Here is a 21775-nt window from a genome sequence, read left to right on the forward strand (position 1 = left end):
ACTATCTATTGTACATAGATACAATAAGTGAGGTTCAATCAATTTATTTTTGACCCCAGAATCTGTGGTATAATTTATGACAAATCTTTTCGGGACACCCGAAATATATAGAGTTTATAAATATATAAAATATACAGTTCCAAAAAAATTACCTCCAGACTCCACTGTTGTCATTTTCTTTGATTTGTTGTGTAAGATGTTCTAGCAGAGCAGCATTTAAAGACGTATACCAACTGACAACGTCTTTTATTGAACTATCCTCACTTATCACCGTATGCCTAAAATAAAATAAATTTCGAGAAGAGTACTTAGAATACTTAAGATTATTTAAAACAAAAAAGATCAATAAATGTTTATTATAGGGCTTTTCATTCACAGTCATTCCTTTCGAGCTTCTGTCATGTGTCACATAATGTTAATATATCTACGTCATACGTTATTGGTATATACCAATGATACAAACCAAAGACGTATGACGTAGATATATTAATATTATGTTACACATGACAGAAGCTCGAAACAAATGACAATCGATGAAAAGCCCTACTGGCAACTACGTAAAATAGGGAAGGAATAAGAACTATTCAACACAGTGAAAGTTAGAAAAACATCCTACCTAGGACATACACTGAGAAATAATAATAAGTATCAATATGCTCAATTATTCGTGAATGCAAAGATCGAGGGAAGGAGAGGACTAGGAAGGAAAAAACTATTGTGGCTAAAAATATCCAATAATGGACAGGGCTAAATTTTAAACAGTTAATAAGAACAAGTGAAGACAGAGAAGAGTTTGCAAATTGTAGTAGCCAACCTCCATGGAGGAGAGGGCATTTTAAGAAGAAAAATTGACAACCAGTTTATTATTTTTCAAAATATTCATCATGAAAATCAACTGTTATTTTTCAGGTTTTTTCTACTATTAAAGGTTTACTATGTTAATTTCCCCAAAAAAGACAAAATGCATGGTTATAACAGCAAATCTACTGAGATGTAAATTAGAGCTGGATAGTCAGATAATAGAACAAGTGATGGATATCTTAGTCCAGTCGGGTTAGACGAATAACAGGCCTTTTTATTTTTCTAATCTTTAGGGAGGGTTAATATTAGTATAAATTTAAAATCTCGACTGAATTCCACCGTTGCGTTAGCCGCCATCTTGATTTTAAACGAGAACGGTTTTTGCTCAATATCTCCGCCATTTTCAATTTTTTGACAAAAAGTGTAGAAACTGAAATTGTTGAAAATGCCATTTTCTATAATTTCATTTATTATAATTTTTTTTGCGCGGTCGATATTTTCCGAGTTACATGGGAAAATAGTAAAAAGTTGTGGGGGAGCATAATTATTGAATTGAATTTTGTTTCCGAGCTGCCCCAAATTTTATAATTTTATCCTTTATGAGAGATCAATAGTAGTGTAAATTTAAAATCTCGACTGCATTCCGCGGTTGCATTAGCTGCCATATTGATTTTAAATGAGAACTGTTGTTGCTTAATATCTCCGCCATTTTCAACTTTTCGAGATAAATGGTGGGAAAGAAAATTGTTGGAAATGCAATTTCCTACAATTTCTTTGGCACAATTTTTTTATACGATCAATAGTCTCCGAGTTAAGGGGGGAAAATAATGGAAGCGGAGGGGAAGCATTATTATTGAACTGTCTCATTTATTATTAACTTTACGACATAATAGTACATAAACAAAAATAAAGAGAATTATATTCTATACAATTTTTGAAACTTCCAATGAAACGTCAACCAGACTAAGTATATAAAAGACATAAAAAGACATTATATGCATTAAGTTCACTTAATTTTATTAACTAGCGGGTTTTATTGGTTGAATTTGTCGGTCGATATTTTAAGTTTTATGTCAGCTAATATATCGTGATGTTTCAACAATTTTTTTTTAAATTTTGGACCCTCTTGGGGGAATTTTTCCATTTCCCCCCCTTGTAGACCCTCCACTGGTTCTCTCGAAAAATTGTAGTAAATCTTAATTGCAACAATTTCAGTTCTTACACTTTTAGTCGAAAAGTTGAAAATGGCGGAGATATTGAACAAAAACAATTGCTACAAAATCAATCAGGTCTTACGCTCGCACTTTTACCACATACGCACTACCTTAAATATTGATTTTATCAAAAAAAATGAATGGCATCAAAATTGTACAAAATTTAATTCTCTTCATTTTTGTATAGATATATATTTGTTGTAAAACTAATAATAAACGAGATAATTCAATAATTAAATAATTATGCTACAACTGTCACTATTTTCCCCTCATAACTCGGAAAATATCGACCGCACGAAAAAAATTATAATAAATGAAATTATAGAAAATCGTATTTTAAACAATTTCAGTTTATACACTTTTTGTCAAAAAATTGAAAATGGCGGAGATATTGAGCAAAAACGGTTCTCGTTTAAAATCAAGATGGCGGCTAACGCAACGGTGGAATTCAGTCGAGATTTTAAATTTATACTAATATTGACCCTGCCTAAAGACTAGAAAAATAAAATTTGGGGCAGCTCCTAATGCAAGGTCAAATGCTATCCCGACTGGGCTATCTGTACATAAACCTACCTAGCTCCGGAAAGCTCGAAATAGACGTGAATGATCAAGTGACTAGAGCAAACAGAGCTGCAGGTTGTTTGAATGAAACAATATGGAGAAATAAAAATATCGGAAAATAAGTGAAAGGCAGAATTTACAAAACAGTCATCAGGCTAATAATGACATACGTGGCAGAAACATGACCTAATATAGAGAGGACAAAAAAAATTCCAAAAACAGCAGAGATAAACACCCTTCTAAAAATCGATGGTAAAGACGGCAAGTAGAAGACACAGACGATTATGGGAAATACATATTTCTTACCTGAAATTAGTTAGATTCCTTTGAAAGCTTTCTTTGTCCATGTAAGGGATTTTGTTGCCTTCGAAGGTCAAGGAAACTGGAGGCCAACTGCTCATGTTTCTTAAAGCTTCATCCGTCAGTTCAAATCGTTTTGTTAAATTAGTTCTAAAACATACAATATATTGTTTAATTAGAAAATGATGTAATAAAAAACGCTAAGTATTGAAAAAACATGAAATCTTCAGAGATCAGAACTCGTTGCTGAAAGACCTGAGAAGATGGTTTGACCGCTCATCTGCAGACATTTTTCGTGCAGTAGTTTCCAAAGCTACAATTGCCATTTGGATCGCCAACCTTCGTAGACGATTATTTGCCCATCTTTTTTTAGGTTTCTTTAGCTGATTTCAATAAGGCATCTACTTTTTTGACTTATTTATTTATAATGAGTTGATCTGTCTTCCGTCTTTGCGCCTTTAACGCTAATTTTGGTAGTTCAGATTGTCTTCTTTCTTCTTTTGGTGCCTATTCGTTTCAGACATTGGCTATCATTCTGGCTATAATTATTTTATTAGCCGATGCTTTAAATAGATTCGTTGTTGTTATGGAGAACCATTTCCTCAGGTTTTTTAACCATGATATTCTTCTTCTCGCAATTCCTCGCTTTCCGAATACTTTGCCTTGAAGGATTATTTTCAGTAACCTGTATTTAGTGTCGTTTCTCATTACGTATCTGAGATATTCTAATCTTCTCATTTTAATCATTACCTCATTTTATGCATTACTTTTATTCATTTTATACATTATTTTATACATTACTTCTCTTTCTTTCCCCATTCTTCGTAGTATGGTCTCGTTGGTTACCTTGTCCCCTTGATGATATCCTTAGGATTCGCCTGTATAGCCACATCTCGAAGGCTTTAAGTTTTTTCTTCACCGCTTCAGTGAATGTCCAGGATTCAACTCCGTAGTATAACATTGGGAAGATGTAACATATATTTAGATCATTTAAAGTAAAGAGTTTGGCCATGCTGTTGAGGGTGCGATTGTTATATTTATTAATTTCCTGAGTTACATGGGATTTTTAATTTTTCTAGTGCTATCATCCCTTCTTTTTTTTTATCGAAAAACAAATGCCTCTTTGAAGCCTATAAATTCTAATTTGTATATAGTCGAACCACAGTATAAAGAGGGACAGTAGAACCACTCTCCGAAAAATTGGAAGTAAAATCTGTAGTCGCGCGTTAGTCGAGGAAATGAAGCATTTTGGCTCGCAATTTTTTCGTCCAGCATGGATTTACTTGAAATTTTCACAGAAGGTAGGGAATAGTCTAAGGATCATTTTCTATATCATGCCGCTGTACGCTAAACCCTTGGGGGTGGTTGCCACCCCAACTCGGGGGCGGGAATTTTTTATTACATTTTAACCATGTAAATCGATGTAAAAAGTAATTCTAAGAAAAACATGTTTTTTACATTTCCTTCGTAAAACTAATATTTTCCGCAAATCGCCAGGAAATTTTGACATTCCTGTCAAAATTTCTTGAAGAAAAAGTCAGGACTTCCTTACTGTAAGGAAATGTCATTTCCTTACTGTAAGGAAATGATATTTCCGTACAGTTGTTAGTGTTCTACATAAATTGACAATTCAACCTCAATACGTTTCCATAGTAACCCAAGTAATTTTATTAGGAATTTCAAAGCACCATTTATTTGGGAATAAAATTATCGCGTTTTTTTTAAATCAATCAATATCTGTCGAATTTTAAACGATTTGCGGAAAAATAGTATGTTTACCTCGTAGGAAAAGCCACATTCCTGGACTCTGTGTTGCTAAGTCTCGGCTTACGCCTCGACTTAGCAATCTTCACAGTCGTCCAGGAATGTTAAGCTTTTCCTACCCGGTAAACAATGTACTATTTTCGAGTTATTCGCGCTTGAAAGTAAGAGTTTTTCGATGAATAAACAAAAAAAACTGTAGATATCAAAACTGTAGCTTTTAGTAACACAAACCCAATTATTTTTCTGTAATATCTTTAAGACCAATACAAACCGAGATGCGGCATGTTAAAAGTTAGCTTTTTTCGTCAAATGCATAATTTGAAATATTCAAAGTAAAATAGCGGAAAAACTTTGCATTTTTCGAGGAATACTCAAATAATCATTTTTCTAGTATACAGTTAAGCCTTTCAAAAAATAATAGTAAAAAGTTTTTAGCCTGAAAATTAAGCGACTTATGATCAGAAAAAGGTCGGTACCTGCTTTTCTCTATGAAAAAATCAGTGAAAACAACCCCCTAACTACCCTCCTAATTAAAAATTGGTTTTCACCTTTCTGTAATTCCTTTTAGATTTGTATTATCAATACACTCAAGAAGTTTGACGTATTTAAAAGGTCTAATTTTAGAATAATTGGAGTTTAAAGAAAAATTAATTTTTTGGAATTTCCCATTTTTTACCTTTTCCTTCAAAATATCTTCGAAAATACTGGCGATACGAAAAAAATGGTAGATTACTAAATTGTATCTTTTTTAACAACTAAAATTTCCTTGTACATAAATTTTCATTAAAGTGAACAGTTAGCGAGATATAACTGTTTAAAACGTCATAAACACCCCCTTATTCGAGCCCTTTAAACCCACCCTAATTAAAAACTAAGGTATCTTACGGAATTTAGTTTACGTAGTCTTATAACTCTTCAAAAATCCTACAAAGTCGTTTTTGAAAAAACTTTTTATCGCAAAAATGAAGGAGCTATGTTTATAAAACGAATTTTTTTTCGAAAAATTCGGATAGTCCGCTTATGGATAATTTTCAATGTATGTATAATACCACAGAACCGGTTCGTATACTGGAAGATGACTAAAAAACTATTTGTATTTGTATTTGTACATATTTGTAAATTCGTATTTTTGTGTAAATAAATGTTTTTGTAATTCTTTAATTCTACTTTTTTTCTGTATAGGTCTATTAAAATATGTACTTATACGAGTAGAAACTGTAATGTTATTAAGGGTGGTTTTTAAGGGTTGTAATATTATGATGTTATATCCTAAAGTATAAAACAATCATTATTTAACCAATCAAAACCAAATTTTACCCATATTAAAGTTTGCAATGTTTTTATATAATTTTTGACAATAAGGGGTAATTTACACCCCTAAAAATAATCAACGCCCTTAAGCATGATATAGAATATGAATTACAGGGTGAGATGATCTCAATCCCAAATTTTTATGTAAATCGATGCAAGCCGAAATTATTCTTTTGGGATAAGTAAATTTTTTATATATAGCTCCAACAAGGTTGGTTTTAAGGGTTGAAATATTATGATAGTATGTCTTAAAGCATAAAACAATCATTATGTAACTAATAAGAACCAAATGTTGACAATATTAAAGTTTAAAATGTTATTTTATAAATTTTTACAATTAGGGGTAGTTTTCACCCTTAAAAAACCAAAAGCGTACAACGGCTCAATATAGAAAATGAACTAGAGGGTGTAATGAGTCTAATCCCAAATTTTTGTACAAATCGATGCTGGACGAAAAAATTGCGAGGTTTTGCCATTTTTTCAGCTTCATTTCCTCGACTACATGGCGACCGCGCAATATTGGCAGCCGCTTTTGCCCCACTCTCGCATTGCTATTCGCATAGAAACGTACTACTTTTAACCTTCCGATGACCAACCTTTTTTTTGTTACACGGATGACCAAGGGGGGGGGGGGGAAATGACCCCAGGTCAAAAATGTCAAAAATGACAATTAACAAAAAAATAAAGATTTCTTTTTAATTTTTTTTTAAATTTTTTTTTTATTGCATGGACTTTATATCATTTAGCCAGTCACAACATGAGTATTAGTGTCATGTGTAGTGTCTATGTTGAGTAAGTGTCTTGTTACTTTGCAAAGTCGACGTCATTAGCGTAAAACTACTTGGAATTACACATGATAGACGGTATTTTACTAAACATCAACTTCAGAATATATTTTTTATTCGTATAATATAGGGAATTTTTTTTATTTCAAAATATGAGGATATCTGGAATGATATTAAAGTCAAATAAAAAAATAATGAGTTAAAAATTGAAAATACTTTTGAATTTATTAAAGAAAAACATACGCTGGGGTCACAATTTCCTCCGCTTGGTCATCCGAAGGTTAACAGGGAAAACCCGCATCCACCACTGGTGAATTACCAATTGCGTACTGCCGGTATTACTTCCTGAAATCAAAGCGCCGAGAGAAGAGTGATTTTACTGTGGAACCTCTATATACTGTGGTCGAACCCTAACCCTTGGACCCAAATACCAAATCCAAAGAAATAGGATTAAAAATAAATCAAGCGAGAACTAAATATCTAACCAACGAATCTCTAGATATAAATGGGAATATAACTCTGGACAACAATAATATAGAAAAAGTGGAGTCGTATATAAACTTGGGACAAAAAATAGAACTGTCAAAGCTTAGCCTAAAGGCTGATTTAAATAGAAGATATTTCTTGGCATGGGAAGCATTTGGTCGATTACAAACAGTATTTAAATCAAATTGCCAAACACTTTAAAGGCAAAAACGTTCGATTAGTACGTGTTGCCAGTCCTGGCATACGGAACCGAAACTTGGACTTTTAACAACAGCACAGTCCACAAACTTCAAGTGACTCAGAGCTATGAAATAGAGAATGCTCAACATTAAGCTCAGTGATCGCACGTCCAATGAAGAGATAAGAAGGCGATCAAAAGTAACAGATGTGACCCAGAAGGTAGCCATGTTAAAATTAAACTGGGCAGGACACATAGGAAGAATGAAAGACAACCGCTGGACAAAGCGAATTCTCGAGTGGCGACCAAGAGCAAGCAAAAGAAGTAGAGGCAGACCTTAAACAAGATGGACTGATGACATCAAGCGAATGGCTGGCCACGGATGGATGCAAAAAACAGCAAACAGATATGAATGGACACACCTAAGGGAGGCTTACATCCGACGATGGATAGAATAGCTGTTGATGATGATGATATATATTTATTGTAAAAACTGAAACTTACTTTAAGTAAAGAATTACGCAATGCTGCAGATCATGATCTTTTCAGAAGTAAGAGGTTGTTTTTTGGAACTTATCTCATTTTAATTTGGTTATCCATACAAATGCATAATTAGAATCATATTCATTTATTTTTCAATGTATGGGTTGAGAGAAAACAGCCTGGTATATAAACGATTTACAACCTACAGCTAATGTTATTATAAGAGATAATTATTTCTTACCTTAATAGTGAGCCGTTAGTATATACATAGAATGCTACTTCTGACCTCTCCAACTGCAGCCTGGTAACCACTTTGCCTAATTCCGTGGCTATAGTTACCTAAAAAAGAATTTTAGAAATAATATACAGAGTTGGGATAAAGTATGGAACCAAGCAAATATCTTTGAAACGAACAGAACAATATTTATGAAACTTTGCACGCAAGTACAGTGACGCAAAAGGCATGTGATGCCATATTTTTTGTTACTACTCCACTTCCGGTTTCACCGGAAATACCCTTAACTTATTAATTTTAAATGGGACACCCTGTATATTTTTGCAGATTTTAAAAGAACTTGGTATTTTATCCCAACCCAGTATATGAAGTGAAAAGTACATTTAAATATTTAAGGAACTGAACAGCAGCCGTCATGGGAAATATTGTACTTGATTTACTAAACTACAACAGTGGCAATTATAAAGCTTTTTTTGGTACTATTCGATCTGGTTCATCCAGATCTATGTCATTCAGAATAGCAATTTTGTATCTAGTTTAGCACAGTGTTAACAGTGTTTACCAAATACTATTTAGTAGTCGACAAAGCAGACATTCCTGCATCTCTGTATAAGAACCTGGATGCCAAATAACGCCTCTCTTGTACCGAAACCATCTTAAAACCAAACTGATATTTGTCAATTCTATCATCATATCTGGTACTACTTATACAGTGCGTCCATAAATTAAAGCATAAATTCATTATTAGCTAAATGAGCAAGATTAATAGGAATTCCCGAAACAGGTCGATTTTTATTTTTAAATTACGCAACCTGATGATGCAATCGATGATTTTTTAAAATAAGAATAGGTGTCGTCTGATAGCTCATTTGAAAGGGTATTCAAATCTCTATTCAGTAATATAAACATTAACATACCTAATTATTTATACAGGGCAACCAAAAAAAAAATGGTTAATTAAATTCATTGAGGCAAAAAGAAGAATACATGTAATTTATTTAATTCAAAATATGTACATGTTACTGCTATCAGAAAATAGGAAAAAAATGTTTATTTGACAAATAGATATATTTTTTCGGTTAAATTCAATGTTAAAGCTGCCACCCACCTGCCTCTTGTCAGTTTGAACATTTCATTTAAGTGAAAATAAATGTTTCTTTTTCAAGTAAATTTTTCTTTCTGTCTTCTGACAGTAGTAAAATGTATTTAGAGTTAAATAAATAACATACATTCTTCTTTTTGTATTAATTAATTTAATTTAAATTTTTTTGGACACCTTATGTAAGTAGTTATGTTAATGTTAATATTACTGAATAGAGAACCGAATACCCTTTCAAATGAGCTATCCTCCTCCTCCTCAGTCGTTTCCTCATCGCTAAGTATCGTGATTCCCTATAATACGAGCAACTATCTCTTTCCATCGGCTTCTGTCCTATTTTTATATCATCTACGAATAACAACGACAGCGACATACTAATGAATAACATAACAATAATTTTAGAATGTCATCGGTTATCCAGCATTTCTGTGTGCTTTTTCTTTTTATAACTTATTATTACTAATCTCCATTATAGACTTTTGGAGTTGACTCCAAAAAATATCTTCAATCCTTTTTGCAATATTTTTAGGAAACGTTTAGGTATAATTTATTATTATTTTTTTCCATTAAAAATGAATACTAAAATTGACTTTCTACGGATAACGTATAGACCTGTATCCTGCGTACCAAAAAGTTGATTAATAGCCAGCTGAAAATTTGTTAATAGCTTCACGGTGTCTAGTCGGACAAACTTTGATGCATGGGAACACTGGCACAGGGGAAGTTTTAATTGTGGAACAAGTTAAAAATTTGAAACGTCAGACTACGAAAACGTTCCATGTATTTTATCGGACAGAACTTCCAATTAATTTGTTACCATTTTATTAAACTCTCATCCAAAAATCAGACTGGTGTTTATCACTAACCGGGCATTTTAATCAGTGGAACACGAAGAGCATGTCAAATGACAGGAATCATGTTGGTTAGTAACAGCAGTCTGATTTTTGCACGGGAGTTTAATGAAAGGGTAACAAATCAATTGGATGTTCTGTCCGACAAAATACATGGGACGTTTTCGTAATCAGACGTTCCAAATTTTTAAACTGTTCCACAATTAAAACTTTCCCTGTTCCAGTGTTCCCTTACATCAATGTTTGTCCGACTAGACACCGTTAAGCTATTAACAAATTTTCAGCTCGCTATTAATCAATTTTTTTGGCACGCGAGATCCAGGCCTAGTAGTCATGATGCTATGAAATTTTAGGGTGCGCTCGAACTCTAAATATTTATACAAAAAATTTACCCATACTTTAGATTTTTTATTGTCATAAGTAATAAATAAATACCTTTTTTTAGGGTTAATTTTACATTAGATTACAGTGATATAAGTCTTTCAGAGCAGAATTCGTCTTGAATTAGACCTCCGCGATTTCTTTTCAGTCTTTTTTCGTCTTTCGTCTAAGGATAAACTAATTATAATATCTTAGCAATGAAAGGACCGATCCGGTTTTAAAAAATCTAATTTGGGTTACAGAATCTAATCTTATAAGATTGAAACAGATTCAATCTAATCCATTAAAAATTATTATTCGAGTATTTTTATAAAAAAATGTGATGATTTTCATAAAGTGCCATTTTTAATATTTGAGCTGTAATTATTCAATAACAATAATTAATCGAATTTAAACCTAAAAATGCTAAAATTAAAGCTCATTCAATGCACTTTTATGATTTTATGGCTATATTGTATATGTTACGGACAGTGACGTAAATCCTGCCAATAACGTTATTATATATTGTCCATAGAAACTGGACATTGATGATAATTTTAAATTATTGATAACATTTCTATCATTGCCCGGCCAATGTCGACAATGCCCGTTGTTAATCGGTCAATGTTGAAATTTTGACTAAAAGATAGGTTATGTGTAGGTTTACTATTGTTTACTTCATGTGTGTATATTGTGTATTGTTTTCGTGCTGAAATTACTCGTAAATTTATTTAATAAGTGTTATCATGGATATCAACGATGTGCGCACTCGTTTTAATAATTATAGGTTTTTTCTAGCAAACAGTCAAACTAGTCAGAAACCCTCAGCAAACAGTTGGTCAGTGAGAGAACATAATACAGTCACAGTGCTATCCCCTCTACTCGCGCTGCTCGACTATTCGCTGATGGTTTCAAACCGTTTGAAACTGATGCTAGACCAAACCTTATATAAACTTAATAGTCAAGTCAAAAACGTGATGACAATAAATCATTTTTAAACTGTGACGAATAAAATAGCCGAATAACTGAAATTAAAGAAGCAAAAAATATTTTGAGAACACCGAATGCTAAAAAAAAAACAACAAAGCATTATAGAATGAAATTCAATGATCAAGCCAGCTCTTGCCAACCACCTGCCTCTTGGAAGTTTAAACATTAATTCAAGCGAAAACCCATTATTTATTTGCGAAATAAATTTTTTTTCTGATTCACGACAGCAGTAAAATGTATTTTGAATTAAATAAATTACATACATTCTTCTTTTTTTGTTAAATAATTTAATTAAAAAAAAAGAATGTGTGTGTACTTTGTACGCACGTAAGAAGATATTCTTCTATTATATAATAGGTAATTTAAACGAAGTAAATATACTTAAAAGGTTATTTGTACTTATTTTATTTAAAAATCAAACTAACTTTCTTATCTACAACTTTCAAAAAAGAAGAATATCTTCAAAAATTATATAATAATATACTTACAATCATAAAATCTATAAAAAAAATAAAAAAATAATAACTTGCTTGGGGCTTGAACCCATTTCACGTCTACCGCGCCGTACGAAAGTTGACGCCATTTCAAACTGCACCAAACTCTCGTATACGTCATGTGGGAATATACACAAACTAAACGTTTACACCATAAATTTATATGAATTTAATAAAATTATTAGTTTGATTTTTGTCGAAATAAAATACAACAAAATATAGAGTAAGAAAACGATATATGAGATGAAGATTTGTAGAAAGTTTGTTCGTAATCAGATTATGTAAATTAAAGCATTGCCTACTAATAGGTAACTACATTATTTTGTTCACATTTGTTTAGATAGGTATTGAAACTATTAGGTATTTCCAACTGAAACATTTAGAATTACGTACCTGCGGCTTTTCAAAACTATTTAAAAAGTCACTATAATTATAAATTTGATTTTATTTTTGTCCACAAATCAATAAAAACTAATACTATACAATATTTTTGTTTACCGATAACCTCCATATTGAGCAATTATTGACAGATCATTTCAAAATTTCAACACCTAATCAGAGCCCGTATAACAACTAATACCATACTGTCGGTGTGCGCATGCGCGCGGATTAATCAAATTTTACCCTCAATCGATTCGCCGCTAAAGAAGAATATTTTCAAAAATTTTTGGACACCCTTTATAATTAATTATGTAAGTGTTTATGTTACTGAATAGAGAATTCAATAACCTTTCAAATGAGGTAGCACACGACTCCTATTGTCATTTAAAAAAATCATCACACCCAGATGGATTACGTCACTAGTATGCCACATATGCCAAAATATCATAATTTAAAAATAAAAATCGACCTGTTTCGGTATTTTTCCTTAAAGTCGCCGGTTTACGAAATAACGAATTTATTCCTTGCATTTGCACCATGGTCACCATAGCAAACGAAGTTTTGAAATCAGAAAAAGACCCAATAAAGAAAAAGGATTGGATGACCGATAAAATACTAGACCTTATTCAACAAAGAAGAAATTGGAAAAACAAAGACGAGATTCGGTATAGAGAGATATATCGACAAATAAGATACGAGATTAAGCGAGCAAAAGAGGACTGGATGGAACAAAGATGTCGTGAAATGGAAGAACTACAAAGAAAACATGACGAGTTTAATATACATAAAAAGCTTAAAGAAATTACCTACACTCAGAGAAAAAGAACTCCTCACTTTATGAGAAACTCCAAAGGTAACATAATTCTCGACTTGGATGAAAAAAAGGAAGAATGGACTAACTATATAAAAGAGCTCTTCCTGGATACGAGGCCACCACTTAACACCACAAAGTATACGAATACTGGTCCTAGTATTTTAAAAGCGGAAGTAGAGAAAGCCATCAAACAGAGCAAAAATGGGAAATCTCCAGGCCCTGATCAAATACCATCAGACTGGCTCAAACTTCTGGATGACGATAATGTCTCACAATTAACAAACATTTATAACCATATATACGAGACTGGAATGATGCCACATATATGGTTGGAGTCTACATTTATTCCACTCCCAAAAAAACCTAATACATCATCATGTAAAGACTTTAGACTAATTAGTCTCATGAGCCACTCTCTCAAGCTACTTCTTAAGATAATTCTTAATAGAATCAAGCAGAAATGTGAAGAGACAATGGGAAACAAACAATTCGGTTTCAGAGAAGGATTGGGAACAAGCGAAGCTTTGTTCTCAATGTTAACATTACTTCAACGATCATGGGAAGTACAGAAACCAATTTACGTCTGCTTTATAGATTTTGAGAAGGCGTTTGATAGAGTTCAACATGATAGGTTGTTTGAATATCTAGAAATGATTGGAATAGATGATAAAGATCTGAGACTTTTACAACATCTATATTGGAATCAAGAAGCTTCTATTCTGGTAGACGGCAAAGAAACAGACAAAATTTGCATTCAAAGAGGTGTCAGACAGGGTTGTGTGTTATCCCCAACTTTGTTTAACGTATACTCAGAAATAATTTTTAATGAAGCCTTGGAAGGACAATGTGGAGTTCGAATCGGGGGAGAAACTATTAACAACATCAGATATGCAGACGACACCGCGATCATGGCTGAAAATATCGAAGATCTTCAATTCCTTATTGATCGAGTCACTAGAGAATGCTCCAATAACGGACTTAACATAAATGCAACAGAGACAAAGTTACTTGTGGTTAGTAAACAAGACGTCGGCCCTATGCAACTAATTGTCAGTGATGAATCAATAACAAAAGTTAACCATTTTAAATACCTAGGATGTTGGATAAACGAGACACTAAATCCGGATGAAGAAATTCAAACTCGTATAGAAATTGCAAGAGGAGCATTTATGAAACTTAGATCTATTCTGAGCAACTCTCAGCTGAATTTACAACTAAGAATCAAGTTCCTAAAATGTTATGTGTATCCTGTATTACTATATGGATGTGAAACCTGGATAATGAAGGTTAACATGATGAACAAATTAGAAGCTTTTGAGATGTGGTCGTATCGTAGAATGCTCGGAATATCTTGGGTTCAACGCATTTCAAACAGAGAAGTCTTAAACAGAGTAGGTCAAGGCGAAGGTGACTTAATGAAGATGATAAAAAAGAGAAAACTTGAATATCTGGGGCATATAATGAGAGGTAGCAGATACAGGATGCTGCAGTTAATACTCAATGGAAAGATCGACGGAAAAAGAGGAATTGGTCGAAAGAAATATTCATGGCTCCGAAACCTTCGTCAATGGACTGGCTTATCAGCAGATCAATTGTTACATGCCGCACAAGATCGAGAACGATATCGGCAAATCGTTATGGAAGCTACCCACGCCTAAAAATTTGGGCACGGTACTTAAAGAAGAAGAAGAAGATTTGCACCATACTCTATATACAAATAGGTTGCTACAAAATATCAGGAAAAATAGCAGGCAAACGCAGTCCAGGACAAAGAAGAACCTCATGGTTGAAAACTTGCAAGATTGGTATGGTGTTGATACAACCATGCTATTTAGGGTGGCAGTGAATAAAATTAAAATAGCTATGATGGTAACCAACGTTCTGAAAGGACATGGTACATGAAGAAGAAGAAGAAGTATATAAAAATATTATTATTTCCTTGTTTGTATTTATGAATATGTTACTCATATTATGATAAATAAAGACGTTTTATTTGTTTTTAATAACTACTTCTTATATTTCTGCAACTACTTTCAGAAACATCTTAGAATCTCATTTTAAACACTTATTGACTTAACCGATTGGCTTCTGAGGCATCGATTTATCAACATTGGCCATGTCGTTATTGACCGGTTATTGATGACACATCTAATTTTACGTTAAGTTTTTACAACATTGGCCGGGCATTGTCGTTAATAACCAAGGAAAATGGACATTCACGACAATGCCCTGCCGTTAACGTCAATGTCCAATTTACATCATTGACCGTAACATATACATCACGTACCTTAGGATTTGCAACAAGCTGAATGAAAAAGTGCATATTTTATCCCTTTAATGCAGGGGTGGACATAGTTATTTTCCTAACAAGTGCAGAAAGTCATACTTTTCCGTACGCGACTGCAGTTTGCCGAACAACGCAAAGCGGAAGTTCGGCAAGAAATCGAGTGCGGAAAAGAGACTTTCTGCAAGCGTTAAGAACAATATTTTTCCTACGAGTCTTTAAAAAATGACCAAATCTTAATCAATTAATTTAATTAATATGAAAATACATACACAAATTAGTTCTTTGACAAGGTTGTCAAAACCAAAGTTTCAGCATAATTGGTTTCCATGACGACGATTCAAAACCACTGTTATTGTCTACTGATTTGACTTTCGAATATTATGTCAAAATTATTTTATTTCATCGAATTCTCGCGTTAATTTCATTAAAACATGAACACAATAAGATATATTTGAAATAAATTAGTAAATAATATCTAAATATTAGTTTATTGCATGTATTATAATTACTTTAGGGCCATATTAACACATCTAAATTAACACGCGTGCAGAAAATTAAAACGCGTGCAGAAAAGTAAAACGCGTGCGGAAAAGTAACACGCGTGCGGAAAAGTAAAACTTTCTAAACTGAAATGCGTGCGTGAAAGTAGACATTTTTGCACGCTCGTAGAAAAAATACTTTTTTCTACAACCACTATTCAAAGTGCACTTTTCTGCACGGTTTTATGTTAGCAAACTTGATATTTTCTCACAGTATAAGATATTTGACATTAGTGTGCAGAAAAGTGACGTTTCTGTGCCGCAAAGTGACGTTTCTGTGCCGCAAAGTTCTTTTCTGCACAGTTGACTACCTCATTCTGAGTAACGTTATATTCTGTTTACATCCGTGGACTACCGCATTCTGAGTAACGTTATATTCTGTTTACATCCGTGATCCGTGGTTAAACTTTAGACAAATATATAACCTATAAGACAATTATTATATTTAACTATAGCATAGAAACTAAATTATGGATGTTACAACTGTTTTATTTTACAATTTTATTCTTATTAAACATTTTATAATTATCAAATAACCAATAAGGATTTAGCAACCTGTGCAAGAGACGTCGAATGAAGTAGGTTTTGTGTAAATCCGTGACTGCATACATATAATGTCAATAATGTGTAATAATTGTTTAAATTTAAACAAATTAAGGCAGTGCATTAATTTTTTAACTGATTTCTGTGCAATTTATTTAGGTATAAGGAATTTAAATTGATTATTCTTGTTCTCATGATCATTTTTCAGTGCGTCATTAATTATGACGTCATATACTGTATTGGGTGTGTCGAGACTTATTTCGTGTAATTATTGACGAATCTGACAGATGCCAGAATCGTACTTCGCCATAGGTGAAAAGCTTGTGGACTTAAACTAATTAGTAATTTAGTAGATTTTATTTTTACACAATATGTTAACATGTAGGTATTTTTTATAAAGGGGAATAAAATTAAAAAGTAAACAATATTGTTAATTGAATTTATAAATATGGAAACATTCAAAAATGACACAAAACTATCCATAAACTGTATTTTTATCTTCTTCTCTAGGTGCTGTCTCCGGTTCAAAAGTTGGTAATCATCAGAGCGATCTTTATTTCTGAAACCGCGGCTCTAAATAATTCATTGTTATTACATCCAAACCAGTTCCTAAGGTTCTTCAGCCATGAGTTACGTCTCCTTACTATGGATATTTTTCTTGCATAATAACCTGGAGTATAAACTAACTTCTAACGAATTAAATTCTAAACCAAAATACAAAACTAACTTTTAACGAACTAAATTCTAAACCAAAACACAAAATAATGCACAAAAACGTTGTGAAACACAAGGGAAGTCGAATTCGAAATTTCAAAATGATAGGTACACAAAATACTGACCTGAATAATAACCGTCACTTGACTCTTTGACACTTCTAAAAATTGGCCAAAATGGACGAAGTTTTCGTCAAATGTTCGTAATACGTGTATTTGATTGGCTAGAAAAAACGCGCATTCTAAATATCAACGAATCAAACGTAGATTAGGAATAGACATCTTATGTATATAACCATTGTAATGCTGCATTATTTTTGTGTTTAATCACGGAGCTACCGCTTTTTCCGTCTCATCAAACTTAATGCATTAGAGAGAAATCGAAAAACTGTGACGCACTGAAAAATGATCATGAGAACAAGAATAGTAGGTATTAATTAAATACAGTTTAAAATTTATCACATAGGTACCTATTATAATTAATCGTCGTTTGGAAATTGTGATTTTTATTTTTAGGAAAAACTGTGCTTGTAGAAAAAGTATAGTGTGAAACACGTGCAGAAAGGTAATTTCTCACTCGTTTGAATTGCGGCACTCGCTTGCGCTCGTACCGCAACTTTTCAAACTCGTGAGAAATTAGTACCTTTCTGCACTTGTTGCACAATATACTATTTTCTACGAGCGTGCAAAAATGTCTACTTTCGCGCACGCATTTTAGTTTAGAAAGTTTCACTTTTCCGCACGCGTGTTAATTTAGATATGTTAATATGGCCTTAAAGTAATTATAATACATGCAATAAACTAATATTTAGATATTATTTACTAATTTATTTCAAATAAATCTTATTGTGTTCCTGTTTTAATGAAATAAACGCGAAAATTCGATGAAATAAAATTATTTTGACATAATATTCGAAAGTCAAATCGGTAGACAATAACAGTCGTTTTGAATCATCGTCATGGAAACCAAGGTCGTCGTCATGCTAACTAATTACATTGAAAGTTTGGTTTTGACAACTTTGTCAAAGAATTAATTTGTGTATGTATTTTCATATTAATTAAATTAATTGATTAAGATTTGGTAATTTTGTAAAGACTCTTAGAAAAAATATTGTTCCTAACTCTTGCAGAAAGTCTCTTTTCCGCACTCGACTGCTTGCCGAACTCCCGCTTCGCGTCGTTCGGCAAACTGCAGTCGCGTGCGGAAAAGAATGACTTTCTGCACTTGTTAGGAAAATATCTATTAAGCGCGAGCCAAAATAAAAATTTCAGAATGTCTCCCGGGCCGGAGTATACCACGTACGTCGTACGTACGCTTAGCACACGCGAATATTTTTGGTGGAAGTTTTTCCCCGCCCAAGAAATTTTTTTGACAAAAATACTATAAGTAGTGATATAAGTATAATTTTAAGACATTTGGAAAAACAAATTTGACTGTTTCAATAATACCTAGATAATAGTAATAATAAATTGTATTATTTACTTATTGTATTACTATTTTGAATTATTATAATTATAATGGTCATTAAAATAATCAGTCAAATGAAAGATTTTATTTTGTTATTTATTTAAATCTTAACGATACAAATTAATTTATAATGTAAAAACGCTGGACGGAAGGGCCGCCCGAGGACTTTATCGTACCGATCTATTATCGTTATCGTACTAGATACTGGCATTCTATAAAAATAACAAAGTTACTCGTTATTTTGATATTTTAGAAACACCTTGTATACTTGAAAATATTTTATGGTTCTACGCATCATTAATTCCTGCATTTGAGAAAATGTTCGGGGACACGCTATAGATTATTGCATAAATCAATAGAATATTAGTCATACTTTCATTTCAAATTAGTTCATTTTTCTGAGAAATTAATAGTTTACAATATTTGCATTTTACTGCATGGATTTTAATGAAATTTTGGGAGTAGCCCAAAGCCCAATCTCCTAATTCAAAGTCTATCCTATATACTATATACTATGGCGCTTTTATCATGGGGGCGGTTCCCACCACTTCTCGTGGATAGAACATTTTTATTTTCGAACTACATGGAACAAAAGGAAGAATTTTAAGAAAATTTAAAAATGCGCTCTATAATTTGATCTTATTTTTTTACCCGTCCAACTTTTTGAAAGTAGAAATAACACTATATTAAGAGGTATTGCAAAAGAAAAACAATGCATTTAAATTATGGTGGATTATGGGTTAAATGTATGTACTTCTCATTTTTCCTTAAAGTACATTAGTCATATATTCTTTTGCACCATATCTCGCTTAGTTTGAATTGTAACGGTCACGTTACGAAATTAGCTCTTTAATTATTATTATAATTATTTTCCCTCGGTCTCCATTTAAATTCTCTAATTTCTCGTATAGGACTACTGAGGTGACGTCATACCTCGGTGATGGAACGTACTCTACCTATCGAGAATTATTTCCTGTTCTGAGAGAATTTGACGTTCACCTTGGCGGAGAAACGTCTCTCGTTCGTCACTTGGTTTGTGGCTGCTAATTAAGTGGGTTGGTTTGGTACTTGGTACTGGTACCATGAAATGGCGAATGAGTTCCATACACCTTATTTTATAACATCAATCCAGTTTTTTTAAGTAAAAAGTTACCAGCAAGGGTTGTCTGGAGTTAGGGAGACATGTGTGTGACAACTCCTGTTGGAGCCTAATAGGAATCATTCGCCATTTGGAAGAAACCCTAACATGAAACCGTAGCCCTTTGACCACCCAGGGAAACCACTGCAGCCACGGCCAAGTCACCATTGGGAGTATGTCGATTTGGGAGCAAGCTATGGGAGCGTTCCAGCTCAATTTTCGTCTTGGCACCTGGGCCTACAGGAGTCATGGGGTCGCACCATCCTGGTGCATCATTTTCTAGGATGCAACCGCAACCTCGTTTGGGAACATTTAGTGAGGGGTTTTAGTAACTATTGGTTTTTTTTATATTTCAGACTATCTGTTAAATACACTATGTTTTTTTTCCAGATTTAGGTTACCTCTGGTTTTTTTTTGACATATTTGTATATTAGATTATTTGGTTCCCAAACTTTGTATCTACGGTAACTTCTTGTGCACAGGAATAAGCCTAGAGAAAATTAGGTTTTTAATACTTTATTATTGCTTTGATATTGGTGTATGTAATTCGGGTAAATTTATTTTTTTAATATTACTAGCTTGTTTCCCAAATATTTTACTGTTATTCGCTTTATTCCATTTGTTCGGTTAATTTAGGTCATCGTCGGTATTTATCTCAACTTCATTTCTACTTTAGTCAATTGTATATTTAACTTTATTTATTCATTACTGTATTTTCCCTTAGTGAGGCTTGGGCCTATTTATTTGTAGTATTTTCATCTTTGTCAGTTTCCTTTAGTTGTACGTAGCAGGCGTACTATAACCATTTGGTAGAAGACTTATGTAATTTTGTACCCTATATGTTAGTGAGAGGTACTTATACCTGTAATTTTGTAACAGATAACATTATTGTTGTTATCTTAGAGATAACTCTTTGTATAACTTATGTCATTTTAGAGTCACATGATATACACTTTGTGTAACTCAGAGATTGTCAAAAATCTAGTAGTTATTTTTAATAAATATGTATTTATTTTGTATATCAATTATTTTATTATTCCTTTATGTTCATTATTACAGGTTTAATATATTTAATATTTGAAAGCAGTGTAAGATACCTGGGAAAATGATCGAAGATCATTTTCATGGCGCCCATGATTAGTTAGTTTTATTTATTTTGTTCGTTTTTAGTCATTATTCATCTCCATTCATTTTCAGTACATTATTCTTATTTTATTATTTCATCTTCTAGTCATCATTACTATCTATATAGAGCTACTGTTCTTCGACAGGCATGCAAACGAGCCGTATCCATCCTTGAGTGTCAAGTTGCTCTCTTGCATCTATAGCTAGCCAACTCTATTCAGTTTGCCTCTGTCTCTTCCCACTTCTACTTCTATCCCTTCTAATCCCCCTTTCCGCATACTACCGCAAAGTAGTATTTTTTATTTTCTTACTTCGGCTTCAACCTAGAAGCCACTTCACCCTTTTCTTTACACACACCCACTATATCTTCTTTTCAGCCACAACTATTTAGTTACCTAGTCTAGTCTTTCTTTTTTTCCTTACTTCTGTTGGAGTACCTATATCTTTCTTTTTACTTTCACTCCAACAGAAGTTTTCTTATTTTTGTTACAGAATGTAACCGACATTTTAACGGTGCTCGTTTTAAATGCCTTTTCAAACACTACAAAAGCATGAGTACTTTGAGCATGTACCAAAAAAAAAACAATCTCTTTTTACCTACCATATCTCTTTTTGTATTATAAATAGAAAATTTACGAAGGAACGAATCTCCTTGTTATTTATAATCTAAAAAAAATTTATATAGTGTTTTTAGTTTGATGCATAGTTTTTAAGGTATTCACAAAAAACCGTCCGAAAACGCGTCATTTTTAAATGAAAATGGCCAATTTTCAACTACGCATAACTCAAAAAGTATTGAGTTCTCAAAAAAAAGTATAGATCAGTTTTTGCTTAAAAATAGGTTCTCTAGCCACT

The 21775-nt window shown here is 32.7% G+C and overlaps 1 protein-coding gene across 1 annotated transcript in view; it reads right to left on the bottom strand.

Annotated features, from left to right (window-relative positions):
• LOC126882692 (soluble guanylate cyclase gcy-33) overlaps positions 1-21775 on the bottom strand; it is a 231111-nt gene that overhangs the window by 58974 nt on the left and 150362 nt on the right. Inside the window, exons 3-5 of the mRNA XM_050647671.1 lie at positions 8125-8222; positions 2883-3026; positions 153-278 (exon numbers count right to left, since the gene is read on the bottom strand). Coding sequence (XP_050503628.1) covers positions 153-278; positions 2883-3026; positions 8125-8222 — 368 coding nt within the window. The remainder of the gene's footprint in view (positions 1-152; positions 279-2882; positions 3027-8124; positions 8223-21775) is intronic.

This window comes from Diabrotica virgifera, chromosome 1 (assembly GCF_917563875.1).
Source record: "Diabrotica virgifera virgifera chromosome 1, PGI_DIABVI_V3a".
In the NCBI taxonomy this organism is placed as follows: domain Eukaryota; kingdom Metazoa; phylum Arthropoda; class Insecta; order Coleoptera; family Chrysomelidae; genus Diabrotica; species Diabrotica virgifera.